Source organism: Coregonus lavaretus, assembly GCF_964263955.1.
Source record: "Coregonus lavaretus genome assembly, contig: HAP1_SCAFFOLD_1209, whole genome shotgun sequence".
NCBI classification, from domain to species: domain Eukaryota; kingdom Metazoa; phylum Chordata; class Actinopteri; order Salmoniformes; family Salmonidae; genus Coregonus; species Coregonus lavaretus.
In genome coordinates this window covers 46,504-59,632 of record NW_028161877.1, presented here as the reverse complement: position 1 = coordinate 59,632, position 13,129 = coordinate 46,504, and the positions used below count along the sequence as shown (strand labels likewise).

Here is a 13,129-nt window from a genome sequence, read left to right as displayed (position 1 = left end):
CAGACTGATTCTCTCTGTTGACTAACCAATCAGACTGATTCTCTCTCTGTTGACTAACCAATCAGACTGATTCTCTCTGTTGACTAACCAATCAGACTGATTCTCTCTGTTGACTAACCAATCAGACTGATACTCTCTCTGTTGACTAACCAATCAGGCTGATTCTCTCTCTGTTGACTAACCAATCAGACTGATTCTCTCTGTTGACTAACCAATCAGACTGATACTCTCTCTGTTGACTAACCAATCAGGCTGATTCTCTCTCTGTTGACTAACCAATCAGACTGATTCTCTCTGACTAACCAATCAGACTGATTCTCTCTGTTGACTAACCAATCAGACTGATTCTCTCTGTTGACTAACCAATCAGACTGATTCTCTCTCTGTTGACTAACCAATCAGACTGATTCTCTCTCTGTTGACTAACCAATCAGACTGATTCTCTCTGACTAACCAATCAGACTGATTCTTTCTCTGTTGACTAACCAATCAGACTGATTCTCTCTGTTGACTAACCAATCAGACTGATTCTCTCTGTTCACTAACCAATCAGACTGATTATCTCTCTGTTGACTAACCAATCAGACTGATTCTCTCTGTTGACTAACCAATCCGACTGATTCTCTCTGTTGACTAACCAATCAGACTGGTTCTCTCTTTGTTGACTAACCAATCAGACTGATTCTCTCTCTGTTGACTAACCAATCAGACTGATTCTCTCTGTTGACTAACCAATCAGACTGATTCTCTCTGTTGACTAACCAATCAGACTGATACTCTCTCTGTTGACTAACCAATCAGGCTGATTCTCTCTCTGTTGACTAACCAATCAGACTGATTCTCTCTGTTGACTAACCAATCAGACTGATACTCTCTCTGTTGACTAACCAATCAGGCTGATTCTCTCTCTGTTGACTAACCAATCAGACTGATTCTCTCTGACTAACCAATCAGACTGATTCTCTCTGTTGACTAACCAATCAGACTGATTCTCTCTGTTGACTAACCAATCAGACTGATTCTCTCTCTGTTGACTAACCAATCAGACTGATTCTCTCTCTGTTGACTAACCAATCAGACTGATTCTCTCTGACTAACCAATCAGACTGATTCTTTCTCTGTTGACTAACCAATCAGACTGATTCTCTCTGTTGACTAACCAATCAGACTGATTCTCTCTGTTCACTAACCAATCAGACTGATTATCTCTCTGTTGACTAACCAATCAGACTGATTCTCTCTGTTGACTAACCAATCAGACTGATTCTCTCTGTTGACTAACCAATCAGACTGATACTCTCTCTGTTGACTAACCAATCAGGCTGATTCTCTCTCTGTTGACTAACCAATCAGACTGATTCTCTCTCTGTTGACTAACCAATCAGACTGATTCTCTCTTTGTTGACTAACCAATCAGATTCTCTTCTCTCTGTGCTCCTCAGAAGTGCGTAAGGAATGAGGAAGTGGACTGTAGAGAGCTGGACAGCAGGAAAACCCTGGTCAGCACCAGCGTGGTGAAAACAGCTGAGGAGAATGAAGAGTTTGAGAAGCAGAGGCTTGCAGCCATCGCTGAGGTCGCCAAGAGCAAAGAGGTCTGTGTGTGCTTTTATCCCTGTTGTCATAGCTACAGTAACTGCATCACTTATGTCTGTTAAACTGTATCCGTGTCCACTGTGTGAGTTGGTGCTGTTTCTACTGGCTTGTTGTATATTAAAGGGCCAGTTTCCCAGACACAGATTAGGTCTAGATTATCCATTGAAACAGTTTGCTAGTCCAGGATTAGGTTTAGTCTGTCTGCCTGGGGAAACCAGCCCTGAGTGTCTTTTGACCTCTTCTGAAGGGAACTCGTACGTTTGGCGGCGGAGGCAATGCGGGGGGGAACCTGGTTAACACGGGCAGCCGGGACAGCTACCGACGAGGAGACCGAGGAGACAGGGACTCGTACCGGCAGAGACGAGAGGAGAGGACAGAGGAGCCCGGCCGACCAGAAGGAAACTACAGAGAGCTCGGGAGTTACCGGGAACAGCCAAACTACCGGGAACTAGGAAATTACCGCGAGCTGGTGAGGGCTTTGACCTTTGACCCAGGGTTTCCCTTAGTTCTGTAGAGCCGGGTGGGTCTCTTTCCCTCTGTCTAAAAGCTCCTGCCCCCCCTGGCTCCTATCAGTCTTGAAAATGTTTGTGCCAGAGACACTGGATGTTTTGAGGTGTTTGTGGTCAGGAGAATAATTCTGGGGAAATATGCCTTCGCTCTCTGGTCTTGGGCTGATCAGTTTAGGCTTCATTACAACAACTTCATTCATTTGTGTAATCTACATTCCTGGCTTGCAGTAAAAATGTCTCTCATTGGGTTTTTATTGACCCATTTTGGTGTCGGAGTCAGATGATGGTTTGGGGGTCTTTGTGGTCTGATTTGAAAGTAATCGTGGGGACACACTCATTGCTTTAAGACTGTGTGGGGCTGGGCAGGCCTCAACAACAACAACAACAACAACAACAACAACAACAACAACAACAAGTCATTCAGTCAGTTGTGTAATGTAGACTCCTGGTTTGCAGTAAGACCCCTCCCTTCCCCCAGTAGACTGATTGTGTCACAAATTACACCCTATTCCCTATATAGTGCACTACTTTTGCAAGTAGTGTCCTTTTTAGGGAATAGAGTGCCATTTGGGTCGCACACTATGTTTCCACCTCAGTGCGTCTTGACTGGAGGAGGGGGGAGGGGAGGGGAGGGGGGGGGAAGGGGGAGGGGGGGGGAGAGGGGAGGGGGGAGGGGAGGAAGGGGGTAGGGGAGGGGGGAGGGGAGGAAGGGGGGAGGGGAGAGGGTAACAGATTAAGTAGATAATCTGAGGAGTGTGAATAGAAAGGCTGTTAATCTGGAGCAGACTACAGAAGTGATGATGAACTATGGTTTAGCTTTATGGAATGGATGAATGGGAGAGGTGAAGCACTTCTCTCTCTGGTCTTCATCTACCCCTCCACTCCTGCCCCTTCCCTGTTTGAACTTCCCCCTCTCTCTCTCTGGTCTTCATCTACCCCTCCACTCCCACCCCTTCCCTGTTTGAACTTCCCCCTCTCTCTCTCTGGTCTTCATCTACCCCTCCACTCCTGCCCCTTCCCTGTTTGAACTTCCCCCTCTCTCTCTCTGGTCTTCATTTACCCCTCTACTCCCACCCCTTCCCTGTTTGAACTTCCCCCTCTCTCTCTGGTCTTCATCTCCCCCTCCATTCCTCTTTATCTCTCCCTTGTCCCTCCCTCCAACCTCTTCACCCCTACATTCTTTATCTCTGCTACTATCCTCCTTTGTCTCTCATCCCCCTCTTTCTCTCCTCCCTTGTATCCTCCCTCATCCCATCCCTCCATCCTCCCTCCCTCCCACCCTTCGGCCCCCTCCCTCCCTCCCTTCGGCCCCCTCCCTCCCCTCTCCCTCCCTCCTCCCTCCCCTCTCCCTCCCCTCTCCTCTCCCTCCCTCCCCTCTCCCTCCCTCCCCTCTCCCTCCTTCCTCCCCTCCCCTCTCCCTCCTTCCTCCCCTCTCCCTCCCTCCCTCCCTTCGGCCCTCTCCCTCCCTTCGGCCCCCTCCCTCCCCTCTCCCTTCTCCCTCCTCCCTCCCCTCTCTCTCCCTCCTCCCTCCCCTCTCTCTCTCTCCCTCCCTCCTCCCTCCCTTCGGCCCCCTCCCCTCTCCCTCCTCCCTCCCCTCTCCCTCCTCCCTCCCCCTCCCTCCCCTCCCTCCCTTCGGCCCTTTCCCTCCCCTCTCCCTCTCCCTCCATGTAGGTGGATGAACGGGCCCTAAGGGACATTATGGAGATGGGGTTTGATAAGGAGGATGCTCGCCAGGCCCTGATGGACAACAACAACAACATGGAGGTGGCTCTCAACAGTCTGCTGACGGGGACCTTCAAACCCCCCCCACCCCCAGAGGAACCCAACCGTCCCCCACCCAGAGGTAAGACCTACTCCCCACCCCCAGAGGAACCCAACCGTCCCCCACCCAGAGGTAAGACCTGCTCCCCACCCCCAGAGGAACCCAACCGTCCCCCACCCAGAGGTAAGACCTGCTCCCCACCCCCAGAGGAACCCAACCGTCCCCCACCCAGAGGTAAGACCTGCTCCCCACCCCCAGAGGAACCCAACCGTCCCCCACCCAGAGGTAAGACCTGCTCCCCACCCCCAGAGGAACCCAACCGTCCCCCACACAGAGGTAAGACCTGCTCCCCACCCCCAGAGGAACCCAACCGTCCCCACCCAGAGGTAAGACCTGCTCCCCACCCCCAGAGGAACCCAACCGTCCCCCACCCAGAGGTAAGACCTGCTCCCCACCCCCAGAGGAACCCAACCGTCCCCCACCCAGAGGTAAGACCTGCTCCCCACCCCCAGAGGAACCCAACCGTCCCCCACCCAGAGGTAAGACCTACTCCCCACCCCCAGAGGAACCCAACCGTCCCCCACCCAGAGGTAAGACCTGCTCCCCACCCCCAGAGGAACCCAACCGTCCCCCACCCAGAGGTAAGCGCTGTCCCTCCCTGAAGAGATGTAATATGATTAGACTATAATTTACTCAAGTAAATTGGTCCTCTGTAGCTCAGCTGGTAGAGCACGGCGCTTGTAACGCCAAGGTAGTGGGTTCGATCCCCGGGACCACCAATACACAAAAATGTATGCAGACATGACTGTAAGTCGCTTTGGATAAAAGCGTCTGCTAAATGGCATATTATTATTATATTATTATGCTTATACACATGCACTACGACTACGTAATAACTCTAATATCCCATTGATAATGCTCTTGTCCAGAATAAAGGATTTAGTTTATATGTGACTTTTTTTTTTGCTGCGTCTGTTTCCTCCATGCTGCAGACAGAGGAAGGGGTCGTGGCCGGGGTCGGGGGAGGTCCAGCAGGTTTGGGGGTGAGGATGAGGAGGAAGGAGCAGGAGGAAGACCGTCAGGACCCAGCACTCTGTTTGACTTCCTGGAATCCAAGATGGAGAGCTTCTCCATACAAGGTACAGTTAGGGGTCCTGTCCTTTACCAATAGTCTTCATCAGGGTTTTTGGCTACAGTTGAAGGGCGTTGGTTTTAACAATAAAGAAGCCATTTTTATCAACTTCCATTGTCCTCCAAGAGTTGCTGAACGTCCTCTCTACTTCACTGTGCTCCTGGTTAGAGAGCAAGGTAGCAGCAGGGATCTCTCCCTCCCTCTGCCATTATCCTGCTGCGGTGCTTCTCCCTCCCTCTACCATTATCCTGCTGTGGTGCTTCTCCCTCCCTCTACCATTATCCTGCTGTGGTTCTTCTCCCTCCCTCTACCATTATCCTGCTGTGGTGCTTCTCCCTCCCTCTACCATTATCCTGTTGTGGTGCTTCTCCCTCCCTCTACCATTATCCTGCTGCGGTGCTTCTCCCTCCCTCTACCATTATCCTGCTGCGGTGCTTCTCCCTCCCTCTGCCATTATCCTGCTGTGGTGCTTCTCCCTCCCTCTGCCATTATCCTGCTGTGGTGCTTCTCCCTCCCTCTGCCATTATCCTGCTGTGGTGCTTCTCCCTCCCTCTACCATTATCCTGCTGTGGTGCTTCTCCCTCCCTCTACCATTATCCTGCTGTGGTTCTTCTCCCTCCCTCTACCATTATCCTGCTGTGGTGCTTCTCCCTCCCTCTACCATTATCCTGCTGTGGTGCTTCTCCCTCCCTCTGCCATTATCCTGCTGTGGTGCTTCTCCCTCCCTCTGCCATTATCCTGCTGTGGTGCTTCTCCCTCCCTCTACCATTATCCTGCTGTGGTGCTTCTCCCTCCCTCTGCCATTATCCTGCTGCGGTGCTTCTCCCTCCCTCTACCATTATCCTGCTGTGGTGCTTCTCCCTCCCTCCCTCTGCCATTATCCTGCTGTGGTGCTTCTCCCTCCCTCTACCATTATCCTGCTGCTGTGCTTCTCCCTCCCTCTGCCATTATCCTGCTGCGGTGCTTCTCCCTCCCTCTGCCATTATCCTGCTGTGGTGCTTCTCCCTCCCTCTACCATTATCCTGCTGTGGTGCTTCTCCCTCCCTCTACCATTATCCTGCTGTGGTTCTTCTCCCTCCCTCTACCATTATCCTGCTGTGGTGCTTCTCCCTCCCTCTACCATTATCCTGCTGTGGTGCTTCTCCCTCCCTCTGCCATTATCCTGCTGTGGTGCTTCTCCCTCCCTCTACCATTATCCTGCTGTGGTGCTTCTCCCTCCCTCTACCATTATCCTGCTGTGGTGCTTCTCCCTCCCTCTACCATTATCCTGCTGCGGTGCTTCTCCCTCCCTCTACCATTATCCTGCTGTGGTGCTTCTCCCTCCCTCTGCCATTATCCTGCTGTGGTGCTTCTCCCTCCCTCTGCCATTATCCTGCTGTGGTGCTTCTCCCTCCCTCTGCCATTATCCTGCTGTGGTGCTTCTCCCTCCCTCTACCATTATCCTGCTGTGGTGCTTCTCCCTCCCTCTACCATTATCCTGCTGTGGTGCTTCTCCCTCCCTCTGCCATTATCCTGCTGTGGTGCTTCTCCCTCCCTCTACCATTATCCTGCTGTGGTGCTTCTCCCTCCCTCTGCCATTATCCTGCTGTGGTGCTTCTCCCTCCCTCTGCCATTATCCTGCTGTGGTGCTTCTCCCTCCCTCTACCATTATCCTGCTGTGGTGCTTCTCCCTCCCTCTACCATTATCCTGCTGTGGTGCTTCTCCCTCCCTCTACCATTATCCTGCTGCGGTGCTTCTCCCTCCCTCTACCATTATCCTGCTGCGGTGCTTCTCCCTCCCTCTGCCATTATCCTGCTGTGGTGCTTCTCCCTCCCTCTACCATTATCCTGCGGTGCCTGTAGAACAAGCTTTTAAGCCCCAACCTGAAGTTTTCACAAAGCATCATAGCAGTTTGTTCGACCAATTTGTGACATTTATCGAAAGGGGAATGTTCTATCACAGGTAGATAATCGTCTTTTGATTCTGGGTATTTTCTTCGTCCTGTTTGTCTTTCTGATTGCACTCTTTTTTCCAGCATCAAAGATCAACTGTCATTCAAAATTCATTCAAGTGTTGTACATTTTTATAAGAAATAGACTTTTGTAAGAAAAAATGTGTGTGGTGTAAATCTGTGGTGTAGTGGGTAACACTCCCGTCTCCATGAACATGGACCATTCCCCGCTGGAGACCAGGGTTCAACTTCCAAGTCCAGCTTTCACACTTTCTTTCCTCTTAATATTTCACCCCCTCTGTTTCTGATCTATCTGTCATAAAACAAATCGAATAGGTAGGATAACAAAACATGTTACTACTGAGCTCCACACTGTCTCTGGTGCTGTAGTCCTGTCTCTGGTGCTGTAGTCCTGTCTCTGGTGCTGTAGTCCTGTCTCTGGTGCTGTGGTCCTGTCTCTGGTGCTGTAGTCCTGTCTCTGGTGCTGTAGTCCTGTCTCTGGTGCTGTAGTCCTGTCTCTGGTGCTGTAGTCCTGTCTCTGGTGCTGTAGTCCTGTCTCTGGTGCTGTAGTCCTGTCTCTGGTGCTGTAGTCTCTGGTGCTGTAGTCCTGTCTCTGGTGCTGTGGTCCTGTCTGGTGCTATAGTCCTGTCTCTGGTGCTATAGTCCTGTCTCTGGTGCTGTAGTCCTGTCTCTGGTGCTGTAGTCCTGTCTCTGGTGCTGTAGTGCTGTCTCTGGTGCTGTGGTCCTGTCTCTGGTGCTGTAGTTCTGTCTCTGGTGCTGTAGTCCTGTCTCTGGTGCTGTAGTCCTGTCTCTGGTGCTGTAGTCCTGTCTCTGGTGCTGTAGTCCTGTCTCTGGTGCTGTAGTTCTGTCTGGTGCTATAGTCCTGTCTCTGGTGCTGTAGTCCTGTCTCTGGTGCTGTAGTCCTGTCTCTGGTGCTGTAGTTCTGTCTCTGGTGCTGTAGTCCTGTCTCTGGTGCTATAGTCCTGTCTCTGGTGCTGTAGTCCTGTCTCTGGTGCTGTAGTCCTGTCTCTGGTGCTGTAGTCCTGTCTCTGGTGCTGTAGTGCTGTCTCTGGTGCTGTAGTCCTGTCTCTGGTGCTGTAGTTCTGTCTCTGGTGCTGTAGTCCTGTCTCTGGTGCTGTAGTCCTGTCTCTGGTGCTGTGGTCCTGTCTCTGGTGCTGTAGTCCTGTCTCTGGTGCTGTAGTTCTGTCTCTGGTGCTGTAGTCCTGTCTCTGGTGCTGTAGTCCTGTCTCTGGTGCTGTAGTCCTGTCTCTGGTGCTGTAGTCCTGTCTCTGGTGCTGTAGTCCTGTCTCTGGTGCTGTAGTTCTGTCTCTGGTGCTGTAGTCCTGTCTCTGGTGCTGTAGTCCTGTCTCTGGTGCTGTAGTTCTGTCTCTGGTGCTGTAGTCCTGTCTCTGGTGCTATAGTCCTGTCTCTGGTGCTGTAGTCCTGTCTCTGGTGCTGTAGTCCTGTCTCTGGTGCTGTAGTGCTGTCTCTGGTGCTGTAGTCCTGTCTCTGGTGCTGTAGTTCTGTCTCTGGTGCTGTAGTCCTGTCTCTGGTGCTGTAGTCCTGTCTCTGGTGCTGTAGTCCTGTCTCTGGTGCTGTAGTCTCTGGTGCTGTAGTCCTGTCTCTGGTGCTGTGGTCCTGTCTCTGGTGCTGTAGTCCTGTCTCTGGTGCTGTAGTCCTGTCTCTGGTGCTGTAGTCCTGTCTCTGGTGCTGTAGTCCTGTCTCTGGTGCTGTAGTCCTGTCTCTGGTGCTGTAGTGCTGTCTCTGGTGCTGTAGTCTCTGGTGCTGTAGTCCTGTCTCTGGTGCTGTGGTCCTGTCTCTGGTGCTGTAGTCCTGTCTCTGGTGCTGTGGTCCTGTCTCTGGTGCTGTAGTCCTGTCTCTGGTGCTGTGGTCCTGTCTCTGGTGCTGTAGTCCTGTCTCTGGTGCTGTAGTCCTGTCTCTGGTGCTGTGGTCCTGTCTCTGGTGCTGTAGTCCTGTCTCTGGTGCTGTGGTCCTGTCTCTGGTGCTGTAGTCCTGTCTCTGGTGCTGTAGTCCTGTCTCTGGTGCTGTAGTCCTGTCCTTTCCTCAGGTGGTCATAGTGAGGAGCCAGCCAGATGGTCTGTGTGTCTCTCTCTCTACAGAGGGAATTAAGCTGTATAAAACAGTGCTGCTGTTAGTTAAGTCTCTGACATCAGTGGTTAGGCATGGGGACAAACTGCCATATGGTTCACCACAGAGGGAAATGGACATAGCCAACAGACAGGGATGGGTTTCATTTCCTGCCTCTTATGAGGAGAATTTCCTGTTTGATGTTTGGGCTCAGTTTTACTCAACTCTGGCATTGACGTTTGTTTCCCCCTTTGTTTATTTACGGGTATATAATGACGTTTGTTTCCCCCTTCTTTGTTTATTTACGGGTATATAATGACGTTTGTTTCCCCCTTCTTTGTTTATTTACGGGTATATAATGACGTTTGTTTCCCCCTTCTTTGTTTATTTACGGGTATATAATGACGTTTGTTTCCCCCTTCTTTGTTTATTTACGGGTATATAATGACGTTTGTTTCCCCCTTCTTTGTTTATTTACGGGTATATAATGACGTTTGTTTCCCCCTTCTTTGTTTATTTACGGGTATATAATGACGTTTGTTTCCCCCTTCTTTGTTTATTTACGGGTATATAATGACGTTTGTTTCCCCCTTCTTTGTTTATTTACGGGTATATAATGACGTTTGTTTCCCCCTTCTTTGTTTATTTACGGGTATATAATGACGTTTGTTTCCCCCTTCTTTGTTTATTTACGGGTATATAATGACGTTTGTTTCCCCCTTCTTTGTTTATTTACGGGTATATAATGACGTTTGTTTCCCCCTTTGTTTATTTACGGGTATATAATGACTTTTGTTTCCCCCTTTGTTTATTTACGGGTATATAATGACTTTTGTTTCCCCCTTCTTTGTTTATTTACGGGTATATAATGACTTTTGTTTCCCCCTTCTTTGTTTATTTACGGGTATATAATGACGTTTGTTTCCCCCCTTTGTTTATTTACGGGTATATAATGACGTTTGTTTCCTCCTTTGTTTATTTACGGGTATATAATGACGTTGGTTTCCCCCTTTGTTTATTTACGGGTATATAATGACGTTTGTTTCCCCCTTCTTTGTTTATTTACGGGTATATAATGACGTTTGTTTCCCCCTTCTTTGTTTATTTACGGGTATATAATGACGTTTGTTTCCCCCTTTGTTTATTTACGGGTATATAATGACGTTTGTTTCCCCCTTCTTTGTTTATTTACGGGTATATAATGACTTTTGTTTCCCCCTTCTTTGTTTATTTACGGGTATATAATGACGTTTGTTTCCCCCTTCTTTGTTTATTTACGGGTATATAATGACGTTTGTTTCCCCCTTCTTTGTTTATTTACGGGTATATAATGACGTTTGTTTCCCCCTTCTTTGTTTATTTACGGGTATATAATGACGTTTGTTTCCCCCTTCTTTGTTTATTTACGGGTATATAATGACGTTTGTTTCCCCCTTCTTTGTTTATTTACGGGTATATAATGACTTTTGTTTCCCCCTTTGTTTATTTACGGGTATATAATGTCTTTTGTTTCCCCCTTCTTTGTTTATTTACGGGTATATAATGACGTTTGTTTCCCCCTTCTTTGTTTATTTACGGGTATATAATGACGTTTGTTTCCCCCTTTGTTTATTTACGGGTATATAATGACTTTTGTTTCCCCCTTCTTTGTTTATTTACGGGTATATAATGACTTTTGTTTCCCCCTTCTTTGTTTATTTACGGGTATATAATGACGTTTGTTTCCCCCCTTTGTTTATTTACGGGTATATAATGACGTTTGTTTCCCCCTTTGTTTATTTACGGGTATATAATGACGTTGGTTTCCCCCTTTGTTTATTTACGGGTATATAATGACGTTTGTTTCCCCCTTCTTTGTTTATTTACGGGTATATAATGACGTTTGTTTCCCCCTTCTTTGTTTATTTACGGGTATATAATGACGTTTGTTTCCCCCTTTGTTTATTTACGGGTATATAATGACGTTTGTTTCCCCCTTCTTTGTTTATTTACGGGTATATAATGACGTTTGTTTCCCCCTTCTTTGTTTATTTACGGGTATATAATGACGTTTGTTTCCCCCTTCTTTGTTTATTTACGGGTATATAATGACGTTTGTTTCCCCCTTTGTTTATTTACGGGTATATAATGACGTTTGTTTCCCCCTTTGTTTATTTACGGGTATATAATGACGTTTGTTTCCCCCTTCTTTGTTTATTTACGGGTATATAATGACGTTTGTTTCCCCCTTTGTTTATTTACGGGTATACAGTGGGGAAAAAAAGTATTTAGTCAGCCACCAATTGTGCAAGTTCTCCCACTTAAAAAGATGAGAGGCCTGTAATTTTCATCATAGGTACACGTCAACTATGACAGACAAATTGAGAAAAAAAATCCAGAAAATCACATTGTAGGATTTTTTATGAATTTATTTGCAAATTATGGTGGAAAATAAGTATTTGGTCACCTACAAACAAGCAAGATTTCTGGCTCTCACAGACCTGTAACTTCTTCTTTAAGAGGCTCCTCTGTCCTCCACTCGTTACCTGTATTAATGGCACCTGTTTGAACTTGTTATCAGTATAAAAGACACCTGTCCACAACCTCAAACAGTCACACTCCAAACTCCACTATGGCCAAGACCAAAGAGCTGTCAAAGGACACCAGAAACAAAATTGTAGACCTGCACCAGGCTGGGAAGACTGAATCTGCAATAGGTAAGCAGCTTGGTTTGAAGAAATCAACTGTGGGAGCAATTATTAGGAAATGGAAGACATACAAGACCACTGATAATCTCCCTCGATCTGGGGCTCCACGCAAGATCTCACCCCGTGGGGTCAAAATTATCACAAGAACGGTGAGCAAAAATCCCAGAACCACACGGGGGGACCTAGTGAATGACCTGAAAACCTCCTTCCATCAGCAAGGGCATTGAAGATGAAACGTGGCTGGGTCTTTCAGCATGACAATGATCCCAAACACACCGCCCGGGCAACAAAGGAGTGGCTTCGTAAGAAGCATTTCAAGGTCCTGGAGTGGCCTAGCCAGTCTCCAGATCTCAACCCCATAGAAAATCTTTGGAGGGAGTTGAAAGTCTGTGTTGCCCAGCGACAGCCCCAAAACATCACTGCTCTAGAGGAGATCTGCATGGAGGAATGGGCCAAAATACCAGCAACAGTGTGTGAAAACCTTGTGAAGACTTACAGAAAACGTTTGACCTGTGTCATTGCCAACAAAGGGTATATAACAAAGTATTGAGAAACTTATGTTATTGACCAAATACTTATTTTCCACCATCATTTGCAAATAAATTCATTAAAAATCCTACAATGTGAATTTCTGGATTTTTTCCCCTCATTTTGTCTGTCATAGTTGACGTGTACCTATGATGAAAATTACAGGCATCTCTCATCTTTTTAAGTGGGAGAACTTGCACAATTGGTGGCTGACTAAATACTTTTTTCCCCCACTGTATAATGACGTTTGTTTCCCCCTTTGTTTATTTACGGGTATATAATGACGTTTGTTTCCCCCTTTGTTTATTTACGGGTATATATTGACGTTTGTTTCCCCCTTCTTTGTTTATTTACGGGTATATAATGACGTTTATTTAATGGTCCTGTTAATTCACAATGCAGAATAATGGTCCTGTTAATTCACAATGCAGAATAATGGTTCTATTAATTCACAATGCAGAATAATGCTCCCGTTAATTCACAATGCAGAATAATGGTCCTGTTAATTCACAATGCAGAATAATGGTCCTGTTAATTCACAATGCAGAATAATGGTCCTATTAATTCACAATGCAGAATAATGGTCCTATTAATTCACAATGCAGAATAATGGTCCTGTTAATTCACAATGCAGAATAATGGTCCTGTTAATTCACAATGCAGAATAATGGTCCTGTTAATTACCGCTAGGGCCGGACAATGAAGCCGTATCTACTGCAGTCATATCCCCTTGAAAGCGCCTCTGCTACAGTGTTTGTTTGTAAGGGAACACTACGGCTTTTTAAATGCCAACACGAAACCTCCTCTGGAGATGGAAGCGCAGCTGAACGGGTGTTTTTACTTGCCCTGTAATGTCGCTTCTGAAGTGGGACTAACGTCCATCACGAGGCGACCAGAAC

The 13,129-nt window shown here is 47.6% G+C and overlaps 1 protein-coding gene across 2 annotated transcripts in view; it reads left to right on the top strand.

Annotated features, from left to right (window-relative positions):
• The window catches only part of tdrd3 (tudor domain containing 3), a 40,343-nt gene that overhangs the window by 16,905 nt on the left and 10,309 nt on the right, over window positions 1-13,129 (top strand). For both annotated transcript variants that reach the window (XM_084194609.1, XM_084194608.1), the window contains exons 7-10: window positions 1,443-1,592; window positions 1,841-2,062; window positions 3,774-3,945; window positions 4,857-5,003. In XM_084194609.1, coding sequence (XP_084050735.1) covers window positions 1,443-1,592; window positions 1,841-2,062; window positions 3,774-3,945; window positions 4,857-5,003 — 691 coding nt within the window. The remainder of the gene's footprint in view (window positions 1-1,442; window positions 1,593-1,840; window positions 2,063-3,773; window positions 3,946-4,856; window positions 5,004-13,129) is intronic.